The sequence below is a fragment of the Brachyhypopomus gauderio genome, chromosome 12 (assembly GCF_052324685.1).
Source record: "Brachyhypopomus gauderio isolate BG-103 chromosome 12, BGAUD_0.2, whole genome shotgun sequence".
In the NCBI taxonomy this organism is placed as follows: Eukaryota; Metazoa; Chordata; class Actinopteri; order Gymnotiformes; family Hypopomidae; genus Brachyhypopomus; species Brachyhypopomus gauderio.
The window spans coordinates 8,756,845-8,776,912 of NC_135222.1; the positions used below are offsets into that span (position 1 = coordinate 8,756,845).

Genomic DNA, 20,068 nt, shown 5'->3' on the forward strand with positions numbered 1-20,068 from the left:
CTTTGGGTTGGCGATTACATGTCAAGGAAAGATGACAAAAAAAGACATAAGGCAGTTATGTAGCCATTTGTATCCCATTTTAAATTTAGCCCTACATAATTTCTAGTTTAAAGTGCAAGTTAAAAATTCTGGGCAGTACTTAAAATCTGAAGCTTCTGGCAGCTTTTTGTAATGTACCGAATTCCGAATGCACATGTACATTATCATTGTTTATCATTGTATAATAAGGTATACACCTTAATACACATCAATAGCTTTTGTTGAAAGGTTTATGTGTAAGTTAGTTCTGCTCTAAACCTGTCCATATTCTGAATACAATTTTAAATTCTGTAACCTGTTTAAGATTTATTATTCAAGCATCAATTATGATCGACTGAATATCACTGGTTACGGTCAGTCTGTATGCTATTTTAGTCTAGTCGTCTCCTATCCATGTTCAAGCCATTTACTTCATGATTTATTATTTAAAGCACCAGCTATATTTACCTGGGCATTGAGTATGGATAGCCGTATCACTGAAGAGAATATTCACCACCAGCAGAGGAATGCAAAGTCCTCTTTCAGAAGTCAAAGCTGTCATTCAGAAAGAGGAAATGTGATAGCTGGTATATGTTTTGCATTTTTAGGCTTGTCCCTGTAAAACGGGAAGTGTTCTAGATAACATTACATAGCATAAAATAACACGAGGCACTTCCTTGCACAGCTAATGAAAGGCCTTCTTTAAAGGTTGGAGCTAATATGTTAAGCATTCAAAAAATACTCCTGTGTAGTTGGTGTCTGTATAATATCGTAGTGAATTTAAAGGCTTGAAGTTAAGTGAACAGCATACACCAGAAAGTGAATTTAATAGAATTTGGAATGGGTGCTGACAAGCGACTGACCTTCAGCAAAATGCAATGTGGTTGAAATAATGTTAAGTTGTTGTGTCAACGTTGAATAAACGTTGCAACAGCGTTTAAAGTTAAACGTGGTTAAAAGGTTAACATATTTACATTGAAACAACGTTGAAGTGCTCATAAAGTTTTGAAAAGAACGTTGATTCACTTTTCAAAATCGAAACATAATTCAATGGTGAATCAACGTGACGTTGATTCAACGGTGAACAAACGTTGAAATGTCAGCTGCGAATTTGGAGCACAATTACCGATTTTAGAGTTAAAGCTTTATTTTACAACACTTCAATGCATGACTGCTATTTTATCCACATTACATGCCTAATTATTCTGTTTCGAGTGTTAGGCTGCATCCTCGTTGCGTTTTCCTCGCTATGTATTGATTACTAGCTACCGCCACCTGGTGGGTCCATTATGTAACACACATATTGATTCATGTTTACCTTCTTATTTACCTGATTTGACCTTTTAGTTAATGAATTCATTTTATGTGTGATTAGGGTTAGGGTTAGGGTAAGGGTTAGGGGATGGAGAATATCCTTTACAGCAGCTCTGCAGTAACCTTTCAGACAAGGACTTAGCCCTGAGGTTTTAAAAGGCCTTGAGATGAGCTGTGTTTGGATGGCCAATTACAAGGAAATGAAATGACCCTGAACTGCTTGGTTTGTCACATAGCCGCATTTGCAACTCTTCGTGCTAAATGCTAAAAACATTTACATTACATTTAGATTGTCTTAAAATGTGCAAAGAAGGAAATTGCAAAATATGTGCAGATAACTGTTTTTCTGTTTCCCCAATGTTCAAACTTTTAAATTGAAACAAACAAACAAAAGTTTGTTTGATTGGGTTCATACATTCAAAGAGACTTCAGGTTATCTCAGTATATATTGTGTTGATTTTTCAGCCCAAATATCAAATGCAACCACCAGAGCAAATGACACGGAGTTCATTCACCTACTGTGGCCCATGGTCTTTATCATAAACCAGCTAAGGAAGGCAAACAACATGACTAGCTATTTGACTGCAAGGTCGATACCCTCTGCTTTGTCACATTAACATGACAAGGCTAACCTAACAGTAACAAAACGCCCTTAATCAATGACCGTACAACTTAGGGAAGATTGAAAACTGAAATATTCATCACTTAAATAGTTTTATAAGAAATATTTTAGTTCAACCAGGCAAATATAACACTGCCTAGTACTTAGTAGTAGGGAGACAATTTGTACAGTGAAATGTATACAACCTGGAACTAAAAATAAAAATACATCCATAGGAAAGAGATATGAGGTAAATATATGCAACAATATATGCAATATATTTATGTATATAGACCTCCAGGAGAAATCCTTCCCTTGTAAACATATGAAGGACATAAACCACACAATAAAAAGGGTGGAATCAAATGAGTGAATCTCCTCCCACCTGTACTTTGGAAACTGTCATGGGTTGAATGCATCCAAACTGTGTAAGCATTCTCTCTGCTTCTCTCTTCATCTGTGTACTTGAGGTGAGTGTTCACTACACTTCATCTTCATTACCTTTAAAGATGACTTTAAAGACCCAGTTTCACATATAGGTGCATTTGTGTACTTTTGTTACATTTTCACCACCTCCATCATTCATTCATATCAGTATGAAAAACACAGATATGACCAGAACAGGATAGAATATGTTTTGATTAATGTGTATTAATCAGGTTCATTAACTGCTATGTGTTTGGATACCTTCACTAATAAACCTTCACTAATAAATCATATTGTGTGATCCAATTGTGTGATGGTTTCTGAACTGATTGTATATTTTTGTGTGCATAACTACTAACAATTTGTTATGTTGAAAATGTAATCACATAACACTAAGATGTAAGTCATCCATTCTTGAATGGTTTAAGCATTTTGCTTATCCAGCAATAAAATCTAATCTTTGTTTCCATGTAATAAATGTGCGGTTACGTTGTTTCATGTCTGTGCCACTGTTCGTTCAGTTGGATCTTAAAGAGGAATGAACATGAAACATGAGAAGATACATTTGTGGTTGTACTGCCTTTGAGATTTTTGTTAGGACATGCATGTAATGACTGCTGAAACCTGTCTCCCTGTAAAATAGTCCAAGATGTGTTACAGCAAGCACTGGGTCAGTTATTTAAAGGCATATTCATCCTTAAGATGATCCAGCTCGAAGATGCAAGTCATTGGGCAAATCAGTGGGGTAAATGTGGGGTAAAACACAAGATACATGCAGTACTGTGGCCTGTGATTTCATGTGTTAGCAGATTCTGCCTCCACGACAAGTCATGCACCAACTATGGATTGGACTGTGTCTCATGTGGAAAGGTAGACTTCCATGAATCAAAATGCAAGACAGCATATCATACTTTGTAATATGCATACTACTTACATATAAAAACACAATACATGTGCTTCAGTGATATTAACTAACTCAAAGGAAATATATTAACATATATCTGTGTTTATGCAGGAGCAAATGCCTTCATGATCTACAACACTGTGGAAGGCCTGTGCATCGACGATTCTCATAGTGATGCGATAGTCCAGTTAAAACAATGCCATCTGGATTCTGAATACCAGAATTGGGCGTGGGAAGAGGGGGGGGTCCTGGCCAACGAGGCCACACAGCGCTGCCTGTCTGCTTTACACACTAGCCCAATGCGGACTGTGATCTGTGATGGAGCGGACCACATTCAGTGGCAGTGCACAAACCACCAGCTTGTGAGCCTGAACCGCTCCCTCGAGCTGACCGCGGACAGCGGGAGACTGACTCTGGACAAAGGCAGTAAAGAAAACAAGTGGAAGTCTCTGGATGGTGGGGATATCTGTCAGCTAAAGCCGAGTATGCCCCACACAGGAAAGTGGCATGTTGCTATGTAACATTACTGAAAAATGTGCAAACAATGCATTTGATTTACATTGTAATCCACACTAGATGGATCTAGATGGATCTTGCTCTTAATGCTGGACCAGACTGCACACATACCACCAAACCCAGGCAAAAAAACAACACGTAGGTGTCTGTGCAAAACAATGTCCCATACGATTGCGAGACTCAGCATGTCTCGTGTTGGCACCCACAGGGCCCAGACGGCAGAGTGAGCCAGGTGAGCAGGCAGAGTCAGATGCCAAGGGGTTCCACACGCAGCAGTCCATGACCAACGAGGAGAAGGAGTTCCTCAGATGGCTCTACCGCACCGAAGACTGTGAGCACACTGCCGTTTGCACATTTCAGTTCTCACTAGTGAGAATTATAACATAAAAGAACCACCAAATACATTTGATTGCATATAAGCATTTATGAGGTGTCCAGCTCTGGTCCAGGGGAGGCAGCTCTCATTTGTGACTCCTGCCTACTCTCTCCCTGTTACTACATCCACCTGTTCCTCATCTTGTTTCCTGTTCTCTGTCATTTGAGTGGCCTCTCTTCTGTCTTCACTGTGCCAAAACCGCATAACCTTGTCTCACTTCAGATATTTGAAACACGTCAGTCTCATGTCCATCTCACATTGTCTCACACACGTCTCGTGTCCGTCTCACTTTTTTTTTGTTCTTTCCCCTATCTAGTTCAGCATGTTTGCTGATTGCACGACAGTAGCCTGCTTACTGTCACTGCCTACTGAGCTTGTTTTACTTATAAACTGTTATTAGACACCTGTCTGCCTCGCTGTTGTGTGTTTACCTGATTTCACCTGTTACACATGCATGATTCAGCTTGTACCAATTAGAACGGTCTTTGTTATTTGAATAAGGTGTGTTATAGTAAACACATGGATAAACTGTAATACCCTTGCCCTGCAGTACTACAGGTAGATGTTGCTGGCTGTTCACTTTTTTCCTGTTGGTTATGGGTAAACAAACAAATAAATAGAACATGCTGAGGAGAAGGCGCATATCTCGCAAATGTTAAACTGGGCTATTTTCATGTACATATTTATTATCTGTTATTATAACAACCATGCCAACCATAGTTCTGATGCACATCTCAAAGATAATAGGGATTATTCAGAGTGGTACCTGCTAGCTTTTATCCATTGTTAGCAAAGCTAGATTTATGGACCAAGCCTAACATAAATGGATTCCCTTTCTTACAGCAACATCCTGGACGTTTGCCATGCTGGTGTTGTCTTTTATTGCTCTGCTCTTGGGCAGTGTGCTGGTGGTCATGAGCATGATGGGTAACAGGTTAGTACTCGCGCTAGTACAAAACAACATGCTAAAGTGACACGTTGTTGAACAGAGGCCAAGGCTATAGGTTTAAGAAAAAAACAGTATGTCAAAGTGGACTATGATGGATTGAATACCTCATCAGGCATGTCCACTGTCTTCCCACTGGCTCTTCCAAGGGCGGAAAAGTAAATTCAGCCATTTTGTGACCTCCTTTGTCATCTCTCCTCAGAAACAGGCAGAAGATAGACAAGTACAGGACTGCAGCTGCCACAGCTGTTAAGTTGAAATCTGAGTTTGAGGAGCTTCAGGTCACCATGGAGGCCAAAGATTCCTCAAACCCCTTCCCTGCTCCAATGCAGCACAGTCAGCCCCATAGAGGAATTCCAGTGGGGGGCGCTAGCGAGGCAGAGGCACTAAAGCCAGGAGACATTATGGTGACGTGGAAGGACGGGAGTGTCTCTAACCTGTACTCGAATTCCCAGGAGGAGGATGGAGAGAAATAATGTGTGAGTGAGACATGGACCAGATCTCAAAATGGTCTCCGTGGCTTCTGACAACAAATTAAAAAATGTGGCTACAAGTTTTTAAAGGCATACCTCAGGTCTCTATAGTAACCTGTGACCATGTAACCTTTTTTTCCTTTTCCCAGTTAGGTCTACACCTCCCTAGAATTTATTAGCTTTTTGTTTTCAGTATTTTATCAGAAATGAAATGCATGCCTGAGCTGTAAAAAACGATATTCTGTAAGCTCATTGTGTAAGTTCATTGTAAGTTCATTGTGTCTGAGCACTATGGCACATAGCATTAACATGTCAGATCATTCTTGTATATTGTCCATGTTAAACAAATAAAGTAAACAAAACAAAATTTAAGACCTTAAATAAGAGGCGGAAGTCTTTGAGTCTGAGTTTGGCAGCCAATTTTGATACCAATGTAACGTTGTAAATATACGTGAAATGAGCCCTGCATGCAGAAGCCCTGCTTATAAATGAATGAGAAAAAGCTTTTTTAACCCATAGAAACATGATCTCTTTTCAAACATATATTTAATCACAAATAAACAGATTTTTTGCTGTGTGTAATTATTATAAATTAGCTCAAGTGTACAATTTGAGTAAACATGAGTAACTACAGTAATGAATTCTGATATGTAAGTATTTATGTTATTCCTCTGTCCCTCTAATGACAGAATATACACTTTGTCTTTTTTATGAATAAATATTATTATTCATCACTATACATTTAGGATATGATTTTAAATATGAAGTGGAAAAAACACAATGTGACAATGTGAATAGAGACAAAGACTTTGCGTGACATTTGCATTTGTGTAATCCACAGCACAATGTGCCAATGCCTATTACATCCAGAGTGGCTGTGCTGAAGTCATGGTGCTAACATGACGCTTCGATATGTGGATACAGACTCCAGTGCAAAACAAGAATTGAGTTCTCTGTCTTATAGCAACACCATGGACGTTTGCCATGCTGGTCTTGTCTTTTATTGTTCTGCTGTTGGGCGATATGCTGGTGGTCATGAGCATGATATGTAATGGGTTCATTTTCACACTGGTAAATAAAAAAACATGCAAAAGTGACACATTGAGAGGTGAAGAGGTGAACAGAGGTCAGGACCTTGATAGGGTAAAGATTAAAATACTGAAAACTTCACTGCATCTCCCTGCTCAGCCAAAGGGAGATACTCATTTTTCTTTCAAACTTTACTTATATAGACATCTGATCTTCAAACAATAGCATCCTGAAATATCCACTGGACATTTAATGTGGAAACCAGATAAAAGCAGCTTCTTCCAATATCATTTGATCAGCAGTAGATCAGCAGTTGGCACCACCAAGACTGTCATTGATCTTAGCCTCAATGTACATTTACATGCTAATCTTAATTTAGCACTGAATTGAATTATGACGGGGACTTTGTGCGGGGTATTGCTTGCCTATATCTGTGGCAAACTGTTATTACTCCCTAAGTCTGTGTAATAACTACCCAAGTCTTCAGTTTGTCCCTCAGCTAATAGTCAGTGATTCCAAACAGCTTCATGTTAAAAAGTGCCTTTCAGTTTACTTAAAAATGCACTCTCATGAATCACAAAATCTTTGTAGAAGATTCAGTATGGCACACTGATGCTGATGTGGTTCAGAATAACTAATGCTAACAGCCTGAGGGGCACATACTCCAACTATCCTGGTATGTCTATATGGTATGTCATCCGCAGGTCAATGTTTAGCAATGTTTAAACCCTGGAATGAACGATGGTGGAATCTCACATCACCAGAAGAGGGCAGCAGGGAGTCAGAAGATCTTGAAGCGGTCTTTGAGGAGGGTCAGTGTGGGGGCCCTACGCTTGCTCTGGGCCCTAGATGACTTAACCGTCACCAGCTTGGCGGTGGCCGGCGTGGGGAGCTCCTTGTAGCAGGGCATGAGGGCAGGAGCTGATGAGAGATTGCCCAGGGACTTGTCTTCACTGATGTAGAGCGGCCGGACCGCGAGGCTCCGCTCCGCCTCGCGCCGCACCTCCCGCACGGCCTCGTGAAAGACGTGCTGCACAGACGGGAAGTCCAGGCAGGCGGACACCTCGAAAAACGCACAGCCAAAACGCAAGGCCAGGCTCTCCCCTTCCGTCTGGCTCACCTGTCTGGGAGACAGAGATTATTTCGTCAGACTTCATTCTGCTGCATGCAAAGGTAAAATCATAAGAAAAGAAAGCGGTAAAGACAAGACACCCGCTCTTTTTTTTAGATCACTTAACGTTCTACGTACAACCTTCTTTTATTGGGTAAACTGATCTCATAAGCTTAAATGCAAATACACAGAAGTGACACTTGATGTAGATAAATCTTTACAGAAGATCGACCACCCAGAAAATGAGAGATTAGACATTTTACTTAAAAAAAAAACCACACGTGGAAAAGCTAGCACCTTGCACTGCATAACATTTACTTCAGCTCCAAAGGATTAAAGGGTTGACAAGTTAAGGGTTTATGTAAATAATTACTGTTGCACATGAACTGTGATCAATCTCAGTTGTACACTTTGATGTGGACACCACAAGCTCATGCTCATGCTCTGGATGAGTGAACGCAAAAGCTCCCATTTCCGAAATGGTCAGTCCATCTGTTTTACTTTAGATAATAAAAAACATTTCTCAGAGCAAACCCCACAGTTTTTAAATGTTCTTTACATAAAAATACAGTGTCTGTTTATATAATTTCTATTGTGTTTTTTTCTTGTAAACGAATAATTAAAGAAACATACCTGCTATACACATATACCCAAATTGTCTTATTTATCGTGCCACATAACATAGTATTTTAAATGTATAGTATTTTTAATACTATAGTTTTCATTTATTATAGTTTTAAATATGTTTTATATTCATATTTAGACTTTTAAAACCATCTACTTAAATTGTAGAGCAGATGAACCTGTATCTTTGCATGTCCACTTTATTGCCCAGTAGGATGATGGGAGCCTCAGGCTGCAGGCCTTTGGTGTAGAGGGTCACCGTCTCCAGATACTGCTGGCAAATCTCAAAGCTGCATCTGTTATCAATGCTGTAGACCACAATAAAAGCACTGGCCCAGGTCAGGTAGCGCTCACAGTTCACTGGTCCGTCCTGACAACAAACGATATGAAACAGCAGCTGCTTTTTCTTTTTGGCATATACTGCTTTTCTATATTCCCTGTGCAACAATAACCACAATAATTAAAAGTGAAGAAAAACTGTCTAGCAAAACCTCAGTGGCCAACCTCGTGCCTTAACAAGACATCTGCAGATTTTAAATAAGAATTAAAGGATGCAGAGAAAAAGGTTACAGGTTACTATTAAATTATCAAGCCAGAAAAAGTTGATTGAGTGCATTTTTTCAATTAAAACTGAACCAGGTCTGTAGGTCATTACCTGATCTGCTGTGTCCATCACTTTGACTTGAACAGGCTGCTGGTCTACAATCTCCTCTGAGGAATATGTGTCTTCTATGAACAGAATATGACAGGATCTGTTTTTTCATAGTCAGAGCTGCAATACATTTTACCTCAGGGTCAATGAATTCAATAGTTTCAGGAAGTATTTAGACCCCTTGTTGTACACTTGTAATGTGTTGCAGATTTGACTTTGAATCCTAAAAATCTCCATCCATCCATCTATCTATCCATCCATCCATCACTCACATAAATATTCAGACCTTTTGCGGTGGTTTTCAATATTGTATGAGGGAGTATGAGGCTATGACAGTGTTTCTATGGGGAGAAGGGAGATCAACGGATGGATGATAAATTCCAAATGTCCTTGAATGGCCCAGCCAAAGTCCAGACCCTACTGAGCATCTGATACAACTAAAGATGGGAGTTGAGATACTCCTCATCCAATCTGGCACAGCTTGAGAGGATCTGCCAAGAAGAATAGGATAGACTGCCCAAACGAAGGTGTTTAAAGCATACAGAGATGTACTCATGAAGACTGCTGCCAAAAGGGGCTTCAACAAATATTGAATAAATGGCCTGAATAGTTTTATGAATACGTTTTCACTTCAATATGTTCAAGAGAAGATTGAGGAGTAAAAATGGCAATTACATCCTTTCAAAATTACATTCACATTTACATGGACACCAATAAAGGGAACTGAATACTTTGTGAATAAACTGTACAGATAGATAAATACAATTATTAATTTAAATGTAAAAGATAAATGAAGAACAACTGATTTAACTAGACAAATTACACATGGGAGGTGTCAAAATTAAGATAATTAAAGAAATGCTAAATATTAAAGTGCCAAAACTTCAAATAAAATATATAATCTGTCAAAATAAAATGTGAAAATAAAGACAGAATAAATAAAAAATGAAAATTAAAAGTTAAATCAGGGGGTCAAGAAAGACAAGTAAGTCGAGTGGTTTGAACCTTGTCTTTAAGAATAAAAAGATTTTTATCCAATTCATCACCCATATTTCTAAGGATTTAACAGGTTATGGTTTAGGCAAAATGAAAGTGATATATTGTAGCTCGTGCTTATTAGCTGGTTTAAAATTATTTGCATGTGAACTGAAAGCCTTGAAGTATTGGTCTTGCCTTTCTGTCGCTGTTCATCCATGTTTTGATTTAAGCAGCCTAATTTGGAATTATCATCATAAACCACCAACATACTGACAAACCTTGATACATCATTTATGACTTTCACGAAAGAGTAAAAATAGTAGTGCTCACCGAGGTTAGGGTCATATTCACTAATGAAACGCTTCGTGAGAAACTTCACAGTCAGAGCTGCAAGGGACAGACAAACTTCCTGTGACTGCAAGTATGAGATGCTGGAAGTTATAAAACATAATGTCTACTCAAGAAGACCATGGGAAATCCATTTACCCCAAAGATCTGTATGAATTACGGACAGTTCAGCTCCAATAAAACTTACTACAGAAAAGGTACACTTCTCTAGTCCAGTACTGAGCATGTTTTCTTAATCAAAACTGTATACAATCTTTATCTACGCATAATGTAATAAATGTCACAGGATGAAAGACTACTTCAAATATATATACCGTGTGTTCAGAACCGATCATACATGTCATACCTGATTTTCCTGAACCCATAGCTCCCAGAACCACGACGTTGCACTCTGCCGGTTCGTGTTCTGGAACCGTTACGATGTTGCAAGTTCTTGCTTTCCCGAACATGAGAGACATCGTGAGCAGCAAAGCGGCGATGCATTTAGAAAAGCGTCGGTAAAGCACAAAAGTGACAGCATTCACGCTCTATCAGCGCCTGTTCGCTTCTTGCCTGCTTGGTGTTGTTGTTCTTTTAATCAGCGTCCGTTGAAAATCACCTGAGCACTATTATATATTTCCAATGGACGACATTTCTGAATGACACACAACTAAGACGACACTGCGTTAACCCAAAGTGGTGATATAAACTACGAAGAATACTATTCGATTGTGCCCCATCTCGTAAGTCACTCACATTATAGATGGTGATGCTGTTAAAAAAGACCTAAAACGTCGGGTAGTGCCTAAAAGTTCTGACATGATGTGCGAATTCTAAAGATTACGTAGGCTATAACCTATGCTTGACAATCTGGAAACCGCGCCTCCAAAATAAACGGATCCCAGGCCACTGCCTGCCTTATCCAAATAATCATGTGTCAGTTATATTCCTCAAGAGAAAAATTAAACGTTTTAAGCCTGGTAAGAAAGGAGTCACCAGACTCGTCCCATCACAACCCTTTGGCCTTATGAAAATGATGGAGTGTGATAGAAAAGTATTAAATAGCTTATCGATACATGTGCAGAGCAAATTATTTTCTTGAGTAATTTGTCAACTTAATTTAGTTGAAACTATCACCTCTTTTACACTTTCTGAGACCCCTTTATCATCTTTACCTCTTCCAGTTCTCTTTTGCCACTGTTACATTCACATGTGTACAGCTCTTTCCCCAGAAACAAATCTCTTGAAAGGGTTTCAACGTACAGAAAATGCCATAATTTACACCAGGTGCTGGTTCAGATCACTGGTTCAGACTGCATTAAAGGAGGTTACCAATCTCTCCCAAAAAAGGCATTTAAGTAATTAGGCCACTTGGTCAATCACATTCATGTTTTGATCTATAACGTCAGTGTAGACTATAGTTCAGATTTTTATAGTAGCTCATGGACAGACACTTGGAGTGTGTCCCTGAACTTCCTGATCTTCTGATCCCAAACCATGTGCCTGACATACAATGTATCAGATTTACATTCTCTGCATGTCTACCAAGAGCATAAGGCAGAAAGTCACAAGCGTAGAGGCAGCACAGTAATGTCCTAGCGCCGTGCCTCTGCTTTCTACACACCTTATTTTAGCTCTCCCTGAGGCCAAACGTTTCTCTTCTATGTATAGCCATCTCTATTCCCGTCGCTGTTAAGGGAAACACAAACAGTAGATACTTGGTTGGTGCGTTTGTCAGTTGCTCGCTGCCAAGCAACCCAGAACACCGAAGATTTTGTGTTTTGTACAGCAGATCCGTTTTGTACCCTCCAAAGTTTAGATGAAAGTCACCGATAGCGACTTGATGGAGCCCAGCAGCTGTGCTGGCTCAGGCAGCGAGGCTACGAAGCAGACCGAACAGCCTCGCGCCATGGCGGGAACAGCCGTAAGAGTCAGGGTGGACGGGAGCATTTTCGAAGTGGACAAAGCGCTCCTGGCAGACAACTGCGAATACTTCCAGGCACTTTTCCAGTCAGGAATGAGGGAATGCCAGCAGGAAGAGATCTGCCTTCAAGTTGTGAGTGCTTGCGGGTTCCTGGTGGCACTCCGGGTGATACATGGCGAGAGACCCATCCTTGATGACCATGAAATCGTCAAAGCAGCGGAGTGTGCTGCCTTTCTTCAGGTGAAGCCTCTCGTCAAACATCTCACAAACATCATCAACTCCGACAACTGCCTCCTCATGTACCACTCAGCAGCCACTTACGGCTTATGGGAACTTTATAAAAGCTCCGCTTTGTTCATTTGTGACATGTACCAAGACCTAAAAGAGGACATGAGGTGCTTGTCAAAGGATCTGATTGATTATGTTGAGGCACTCATTCCTAGTACGTATGTTATTGTTGGTACCCACTCTCCAACCATTGAGTTGCTCCAGGACTTCATGAGAACAGTGTGTTATTTTGATGAGGACGAAAAAGACTGGAGAGTCCTCACTCACTTACCACTTAATGCTAGCACAACCATGGCTGGAATTACAGCCCTGAATAATAAGATCTACATTGTTGGTGGAGTGTACGACATTAACAATAAAATTGTAGACTCTGGTTACTGCTACGATGCGACCTCTGATACCTGGAGCACATTTTCTAACCCACAGCAGCCTCGTTACAACTGCACCCTGGTGGGACTCGAAGGATCTATCTATGCACTGGGTGGAGAGTATGAAAGAACCACCATGTCATCTGTGGAAAAGTACAACGTCGCCACAGATACATGGAGTTTTGTTGCCAGTCTCCCAAAACCCCTTTCTGCAGTAGCATGCACCAAATGCATGGAGAGGATCTTCATCTGTCTCTGGAAACCTAAAGATGCCACAGAGATCTATGAATATCTACCAGAGAGGGATGAGTGGATTCAAGTCACTACACTCATAAGGCATCAAAGTTATGGGCATTGCATGGTGGGCCACAGGGACAATTTGTATGTGATGAGGAATGGCCCAAGTGATGACTTTTTAAGATGCATGATGGACTGTTATAATCTGACCACAGGTCAGTGGACAGCAATGTTAGGTCAGTATGAAAACAGCAAAGGAGCTTTGTTCACGGCAGTGGTGAGAGGCGACTCGGTATTCACTGTGAATCGCAGAGCGACAGTTGAGTATTCCATTGAGGACGACAAATGGAAGATGAAAAAAGAGATGACAGGATTTCCGAGAATTGGCTCCAAGTGGGCTTTCCTCCTGAGATTGCCCAAGAAAAGCAAAGAGCCTCTGGGAAAGCCAGATTTTTAATAAAGGTCAAGGTTCTGAAGTGACCTCTGACCTCCTACAAGCTCTTCTGTAGAATGCTATTATTGGCTATAGCATGATTGGTTGATTGTTATTGGCTGTTTGTGGAAATAGAACACTTCTTCACTTTTCCTACAATATCTATATGAAATGCCTAAAACTAAATTAGGATTGTGAAAAAGGAAAAAATCCACACACAACCTTTCCAATCTACCTTCAACTGTCCCATGTGTCAGACTGTAACATTTCCAGCACACCTCAAATGTATTTATATTTTTCCCTATTTTTCATCCAAATAAAGAATGATTAAAATGTATTTTGTGAAGAGAACATTTACTATCTGCCTTTAGAAGCAATTAGAGGACATATTTTAACGGATTCATTAAAATAACAAGAGCATAACTCCCACATGTATCTACAGAAGAAAAACAAATGATTGTGAAAGCAAATGACTTCTAGTCAAATTATAGACAATCTCCAAATAACACATTGACATTCCTTCTTGCTTTGTAACTGCTGAAGAGACTTCAGCAGTTACACTGTAAATATAAAGATATAACTAATCAAACCACAAGTGAAACATTTTCTGTTTAACCATCACATACTGATAGTCTGTCAGCAGAATGTTTTCCAAGACTGCTTTCACTGAAACTACTTATTTAAACATTCTGTAAGATCAAAGCCATATAAAGGTTTGGAAAACAGCGCAAAGAACTTGAGAAATGAGGGCTATTGAACTCCGCGACAGCAGATCTCTAAAGCAAATCTGCTCTGGTAGAACAGGGTGATCACTGTTTAGATTTTCTCTTCCATTATCATCTGAGTATTTTTGGCTAAGAGTCCAGTATTGAATGATTTCACATCTTATGAGGTGAGTGATTGGAAGGGTTATTTGAGGTCATTTTATAATGACCTAGAAGAGTCCATTTAAAGTTTGAAAATGGAGGTTAAGTATAGTATAATATATAAGATGCAGTAAAACCCTCTATTAGTTCTACAGCATGTAATAAATAAACATAGCATTTTGCATAAATACATACATAATTTGAAGAACAAAGAAGGGAAAATTAATGCCTAAAATATAGACTGATAGTGGAACAACATGTCAACTGTATGAAAAATCATGTCAGTTGCACAAATTGGCAAAATTAATCTACAATGACGCTGGCTTTTAGATATGTACATTGTATGAGTTGCATTCATCTTTTCATGGGAAGCTGGCCCATCAAAGCCAGAGTTCATCATTCATAGCCCTGTGTACAGCTAGGTTCATGTGGTCAGATGACGTGCATCATAAGATCCTCCAAAGCACGCTCGCGGTGGTTTTCGTGCACGAGCAGCACCTCCTTGATTGCGTTCTCCTGGAAACCCATCTCACGAAACTGCGTGAGGAGGCAGAGAAACTCTGCAGCCTAGAACAAAGACAAACAACGCATTATCTTAACACTACCAACTGACACAGAAATGAAGAGGATTCAACAACACTTAATGGCAACGTTAGTGGAAAACAATGAATGAATGAAACAATGCATGCAACAGTGAAACAAAGAGAAAATATCATAACAAAATAATTGAGGTAGCATGGTTTTCAACAATGATACTAGACTGTCTGTTACCTTTGCCTCACAGTTATGAAATATCTCCAGAGCCTCTTCCACTTGAGCTTTATCATAGCCTTCTTCACACAGTCGCTCGCATGCTACCAGGTAGCTCAGGATCTGCAGGAGAACATTGATATGTATGGGTGTTTACACCATTGACAACTACATGGGAACATTGTCCAGCAGAGCTAATCTGAACCTTCATGCAGCACTTTAATGCCTAAAAAGCCTGAGCCTGTAAACAGGTGACTTTGTTGATGACCATTCTGTCCAGAAACGTTTCATCACATACATAAATACAGATGGTTTGATTAATCACCAAAACGATTCAAGCTGTTGATACGGCTCTGGATCACTGGCTGGGCCAACAGAAATCCCAATTTCCTTGAATTCGATGGGCTCTGAAGTCAGCAGGCCAGCGGGCCAGGGGGGAAAAATGTCATAGACCAACTTAAGTGATCTGGGCATTTCATTTGGTTCTGACATATACGATCACAGAGTCAAGGGCAATGAAAGTTTAAGATTCAACAGTTTGTTCTACTTAATTCTGGTCAATTCTGCATCTCTTAAATTGTCAGAGTGAGTATTTCCATACTGGCAGTCAGTCTTCTAATTGCTTTCAGTATGTTCTTCTCTTCTCTTATGTTTTCCTAAGCCAGAGAAATATTGTTGTAACCTTCCTGCCTGCTTCCATGGCATTTCAATGACTTCAAATAAACAGAATATATTGTACAGTATCATATATAGAGATTTTTACTACAACAAGTGTTTTGCCCATGACTCACCCTATCTCTAGAGACAAGCCGTGTGATGCTGAGAACCAGTTAATAAAAAGCAGGTTGTGGAAACTTCATGGGGATGTGGTGTCTATTTTTACTGGGTTATTTTTTTCCCTCTCATCATGATTAGATTAAATTAGCTAGAACCAGATGTTTTGTCCTTACAGTGGAACCTCATTGAAATGCACAGTGCAGAGAATGGTACATACAAAATCTGGCAGCAGTGCCTAACATTACATAACTTGTGCCCTCACTGTAGAAAAATGCATTACATTACGTATTATAAATGTATTCAATGACACATTATATATGATGTATTATAGTGAGGATTTATTGATCAGACACTCCCTGTGCAGTGTTTGAAGCCTGCACTGGTAGCAAGTAAAGGTCAAAAGGTCACAAGGTAATGAGCCTCTGTCAAAGCTGTATGTAAGACTTGGGCCAATTATTTCTAAAGGCTTTAACAATTTAAATGTTTCACATATTTGAAATGAGCAATTGTTTTATTTTACTGTTGCTTAACTATTCTTTTCAAAGACGTAAAGAGCACAGTGGGACTGGTGGGAAAGCACAATGCATACTGGGAAAAAAGTTCACAGAGGCATTCTGGGTAATGACAAGCCTATAAAGAGTGCACAAAATTGCTTCACATTATGGTAAACTCTCAGATGGACCAAGAAAGATTTATTTCTGCAAATCCAATGTCTGCAATTGACACAGTGGGTAATTCTCCAATCATGATCTCCCTCTGTCTATGTTTTAAAGACCCAAAACAGGCTCCTGACTGAAGCCTCCATTCAGAAGCATCACTGTACCGGGCACTGGCCACTCCCCACACTGACCTCCTCTGGGCTCCCCTGACGGGTCTTTTGCAGGGCAACGATGGCAGTGCGTATCGGGTAGCCCTGCTCTGTCACAGCGTCCAGCAGCCGCTGTTCTTCGGAGCTGAGAGCGGAGAGCAGCTCCACAGAGGAGTCCCGGGGTATGGCGTGGGAACCAACGGCCTGCAAGGGCGCGAGAGGCAGGCCTGGTGACTGGGGGGTGGGGATGGGGACCGGAGGGGAGGGGACTGCAACAACAACTTTGTCTGCGGACATCATTTTCCCCCAGAGAGTAGAGGAGAGGAAACAGTGCAGTACTGCCCAGAGGTTTTTGAAAAAATTGTCAAAATGGCTAAAACTTGAATGAGAACGAGCAGGATCAGTTTGCATAATCGCATGCCAAACAACACTAATCATGTGAGATCTTGTGGCCATTTGACCTATCATTTGGAGTTATATGTGCAGATATGACAAGTACATCAAATCTGAGAGAATCTAAATGTCTTTGGACATGGACTAGTGTTACTAGGGGACTTTTATTTTCTATGTTTACTTCTGAGGAGCACATGGTGCAGATGTTTGTCATTGATAACATGGCTACCGCATTATTTTTTTATGTCAAAGAAAAAAAGATTGCTGGTGTGAGACACACTGTGCTTTGTGTGTGGGACATAACATGGATGTGGTATAATGGACATGGCCAGTTGAGAGTGTTAGTTTAGGCTGGGGCCTCACTATTGACCTTGAAACGCAGCATTGCTGAGAAAGACATTTACCAAACCATTCCGTGTGCTAACCCAAACAAACTCACAGCAGCTTGGGAGGACTCCAGGAAAGCCAGGCTATTGTTAGCACCTTCATCTTTAGTGACATTTGAGAAATGTGGACTGATAAAGAAGTAAAGATTGTGGGAGATGTCAACTGAATTAATACATCTGGTTCCTCAAAGAATTTTGCAGTCGGCTGAAATGCCACGGATACTATTAACCACTAAAGACCTACGTGTATACTGTATATATAAATAGAATAAATACATTTAAATAGCTTTAGAACAATTGCTGACTTTTTTTCTCCTAGAATGATGTAACTTTTTGCCTCTGATTAAAACCACCTATAGTGTCACTGTTCACACTTAATTGTTATTCAAATCTTGGCTTGACAGTGTACAAGTGAATCGGTATTAACTGTTTTCATTACTGATCTGGACAAACTTCATAAAAAAATCAATATGCCATAATGTCAACAATAATGGCAGACTGATTTGCTATTATATAAAGAAGATCATTTTTAAAAATGCAGATAATTTAGAATCTCTTTTCTTACCTCTGCAGTGGGTGTGGTACATCTGAAGGTGCAGGGGTGTTCAACCAGGCTCACTGGGCACTTATGGGATGAGCCCCTATCATCATCTGAACCGAGGATGTTTGGAAAGTTACATGGGAGCGAGGTCTGCCGAGTATTCGTCCACCGATGAGAGGGTAAACCACAAGGTGAGAGGTCGCAGGGCATGGTGAGGAATTTTGAAGAGCATCGAGAACACAGATCTTTTGTGCCCATGCCATGTATTGTTAATCCCAAGCTTCTCCATCCTGGGCCTTGTTTTTCTTTGGGAGACGTTTCCTCATCATCAGAATAGCTGTTGGACACGGCGGACTTCGTGGGGTCGGTCGTGGCGTGGCAGAGTGCCTCGTTCAGACTCCGGCTGCGTGGCCGGGGGATGGACTCCCAGGACTGGCTGCTCCGGCCGCTAGCTGCCCTGCTCTCCTGGGGACTGCTAAACATCATCCAATATGGAGGGCAGGTTGCTGCCATTGCTGGGTGTGCGTGTGAATGGAGTGTGCAAAGCCCACTGGGGTGATCACCCTGCAGGCTCATGAGAACCCTGTTCTCCAGGCCAAATACGTACTGTCAAATGAAGAGACAAAGACTGCTTCTAGCATTGGCCTTTATATATCTCAGAGAGATCATCAAGACTGACTTCATTACACACAAACTGATTAACCTGGTTTTCACATTAAAACTGGTTCATTTAAAGTGTCTAGTTTAATGCTCTAAGAAATATTTCCTTTAGATATCTTGGGTTTTAGGCATGTAATACACAGCTAGCATTTGAGTGGAGCAAAGCACCTAAGATAATTTGCTGAGAATCCAGTGTTTCAAATGATGAATGGGGTGTTCTATGAAACATCTTTGCTTCCTGTATGAATTCTCTGTCAACATGCCAACAACTGCAAATGCTGCCTTGTTTTCATCACTGTAATAGATCAAAGAACTTCACTTCACGCTCAGGTATGGAGCAACCACGGGCCCAAATGTTATTCAAACAAGTCTCATTCATTCCACTTTAATAAAAGCAGGTAGAAATGTTGGTTCTGGATGGACAAAAGGAAATAAGAATGAACTGAAGGCAGTGCAGTGCAGTTCATTCCCATAAAAGGACCTCATGAGCTCATTTCTGATCAGATAACAATCACTGCCACTAGCTCTACACTCAAATGAACAGCAATGCCTTCTTTCCTTTAAAAGCCCTTACTCAAAATAACATAATCCTATGAACTTAAGTGCCACCGACACCAAGTTAACAGACCCACAGTACTACCTAGTGTCAACAATAGTCATCAGCCAACAGACATTTTATGAAGAATGTCTCGTGTTCTGATATTAAACGTAATGTTTTGAGTAATTACTTTTCAACAACCGCATAATAACAGCACCTTGGCAACCATGTCAAAGGTAAACATGTTAGAAGAAAAACATCCCGTTCACTGCACCTGAGTAGAGCAGAGATCACAAAACGCTGGAAGAGTAATTGCTAATTGCATATGAAGGATGACGGAGATAGAGATACCCTTATACAGATGAGTGATCTATCTGTTCTCATTTAATGCTGCTTATGTTCTTAGTGATAATTACATTAGCGGAGCAAGCTGTCAGGGCCAGCAGATGTTCTAATTCAATTACACCGAGCCCACACTAAGGTCAGAGCTACTTTGGATGTTGAGGTGACGTATCTCAAAACTTCAGAAAACATTCCAAGAACAACTTCATTGTAGTAATCATCATTTCAATGAGTGACAACCTAATTAATTGTAGAAGATTTTAGTTAACTCTCTTCCCAATGTAACTTCCAAACGTCATTGTACTGCGCACAAATACCTTCAAGATGCTGAAAGTATGCCAGAGCAAAAATACCTGATATCAGTCTGTCAGGGCAAATCTAATACACTCAATTAGGGAGTAATGAGTTGCACAACCAAGAGTCTTGACAGAGTGTTGTGAGTTCTCCAACCTCTGTGTCCTG

General features: G+C 40.3%; 4 protein-coding genes across 6 annotated transcripts; 2 read left to right on the forward strand and 2 right to left on the reverse strand.

Annotated features, from left to right (window-relative positions):
- Positions 1 to 2,305: 2,305 nt before the first annotated feature.
- On the forward strand, positions 2,306 to 6,053 carry LOC143528936 (uncharacterized). Of its 3 annotated transcripts, none has more exons than XM_077024871.1 (6): positions 2,306 to 2,403; positions 3,169 to 3,229; positions 3,375 to 3,756; positions 3,983 to 4,110; positions 4,999 to 5,089; positions 5,304 to 6,038. In XM_077024871.1, exons 1-6 carry the CDS (start codon positions 2,347 to 2,349, stop codon positions 5,575 to 5,577), a joined length of 993 nt encoding a protein of 330 aa, XP_076880986.1. In that variant the 5' UTR covers positions 2,306 to 2,346; the 3' UTR covers positions 5,578 to 6,038. The 3 variants fall into 3 exon arrangements, with proteins under 3 accessions (XP_076880986.1, XP_076880985.1, XP_076880987.1); XM_077024870.1 differs by having other exon boundaries at positions 2,315 to 2,403; positions 3,166 to 3,229; positions 5,304 to 6,053; XM_077024872.1 differs by having other exon boundaries at positions 2,316 to 2,403; positions 3,166 to 3,229; positions 3,375 to 3,746; positions 3,988 to 4,110; positions 5,304 to 6,041.
- A 50-nt stretch (positions 6,054 to 6,103) lies between these two features.
- rasl12 (RAS-like, family 12) lies at positions 6,104 to 11,235 on the reverse strand. The gene is made up of 5 exons (XM_077024873.1): positions 10,663 to 11,235; positions 10,299 to 10,355; positions 8,994 to 9,067; positions 8,518 to 8,708; positions 6,104 to 7,727 (listed from the first exon to the last, which is right to left on the reverse strand). The coding sequence occupies exons 1-5, from the start codon at positions 10,772 to 10,774 to the stop codon at positions 7,385 to 7,387; spliced, it is 777 nt and encodes a 258-aa protein (XP_076880988.1). The 5' UTR covers positions 10,775 to 11,235; the 3' UTR covers positions 6,104 to 7,384.
- A 604-nt stretch (positions 11,236 to 11,839) lies between these two features.
- Positions 11,840 to 13,839, forward strand: kbtbd13a (kelch repeat and BTB domain containing 13a). Its single transcript, XM_077024868.1, has one exon. It carries the CDS (start codon positions 12,115 to 12,117, stop codon positions 13,567 to 13,569), a length of 1,455 nt encoding a protein of 484 aa, XP_076880983.1. The 5' UTR covers positions 11,840 to 12,114; the 3' UTR covers positions 13,570 to 13,839.
- A 77-nt stretch (positions 13,840 to 13,916) lies between these two features.
- ubap1lb (ubiquitin associated protein 1-like b) lies at positions 13,917 to 19,952 on the reverse strand. The gene is made up of 4 exons (XM_077024877.1): positions 18,091 to 19,952; positions 16,789 to 16,950; positions 15,183 to 15,284; positions 13,917 to 14,978 (listed from the first exon to the last, which is right to left on the reverse strand). The coding sequence occupies exons 1-4, from the start codon at positions 18,640 to 18,642 to the stop codon at positions 14,844 to 14,846; spliced, it is 951 nt and encodes a 316-aa protein (XP_076880992.1). The 5' UTR covers positions 18,643 to 19,952; the 3' UTR covers positions 13,917 to 14,843.
- Positions 19,953 to 20,068: the final 116 nt, after the last annotated feature.

What these genes read in the sequence shown, in the direction of transcription:
- LOC143528936 (XM_077024870.1), top strand. Translation starts at nt 2,347, where the DNA reads ATGCATCCAAACTGTGTAAGCATTCTCTCTGCTTCTCTCTTCATCTGT. An exon ending in TCTTCATCTGTGTACTTGAG is followed by an intron (nt 2,404 to 3,165) that starts GTGAGTGTTCAC and finishes TTCATGTGTTAG; the next exon opens with CAGATTCTGCCTCCACGACA. An exon ending in ACTGTGTCTCATGTGGAAAG is followed by an intron (nt 3,230 to 3,374) that starts GTAGACTTCCAT and finishes GTGTTTATGCAG; the next exon opens with GAGCAAATGCCTTCATGATC.
- rasl12 (XM_077024873.1), bottom strand. Translation starts at nt 10,774, where the DNA reads ATGTCTCTCATGTTCGGGAAAGCAAGAACTTGCAACATCGTAACGGTT. An exon ending in TGAATATGACCCTAACCTCG is followed by an intron (nt 9,068 to 10,298) that starts GTGAGCACTACT and finishes TTCTGTTCATAG; the next exon opens with AAGACACATATTCCTCAGAG. An exon ending in TGATGGACACAGCAGATCAG is followed by an intron (nt 8,709 to 8,993) that starts GTAATGACCTAC and finishes GTTTGTTGTCAG; the next exon opens with GACGGACCAGTGAACTGTGA.
- kbtbd13a (XM_077024868.1), top strand. Translation starts at nt 12,115, where the DNA reads ATGAAAGTCACCGATAGCGACTTGATGGAGCCCAGCAGCTGTGCTGGC.
- ubap1lb (XM_077024877.1), bottom strand. Translation starts at nt 18,642, where the DNA reads ATGAGCCTGCAGGGTGATCACCCCAGTGGGCTTTGCACACTCCATTCA. An exon ending in GTACCACACCCACTGCAGAG is followed by an intron (nt 16,951 to 18,090) that starts GTAAGAAAAGAG and finishes GCGCCCTTGCAG; the next exon opens with GCCGTTGGTTCCCACGCCAT. An exon ending in GTCAGGGGAGCCCAGAGGAG is followed by an intron (nt 15,285 to 16,788) that starts GTCAGTGTGGGG and finishes GTTCTCCTGCAG; the next exon opens with ATCCTGAGCTACCTGGTAGC.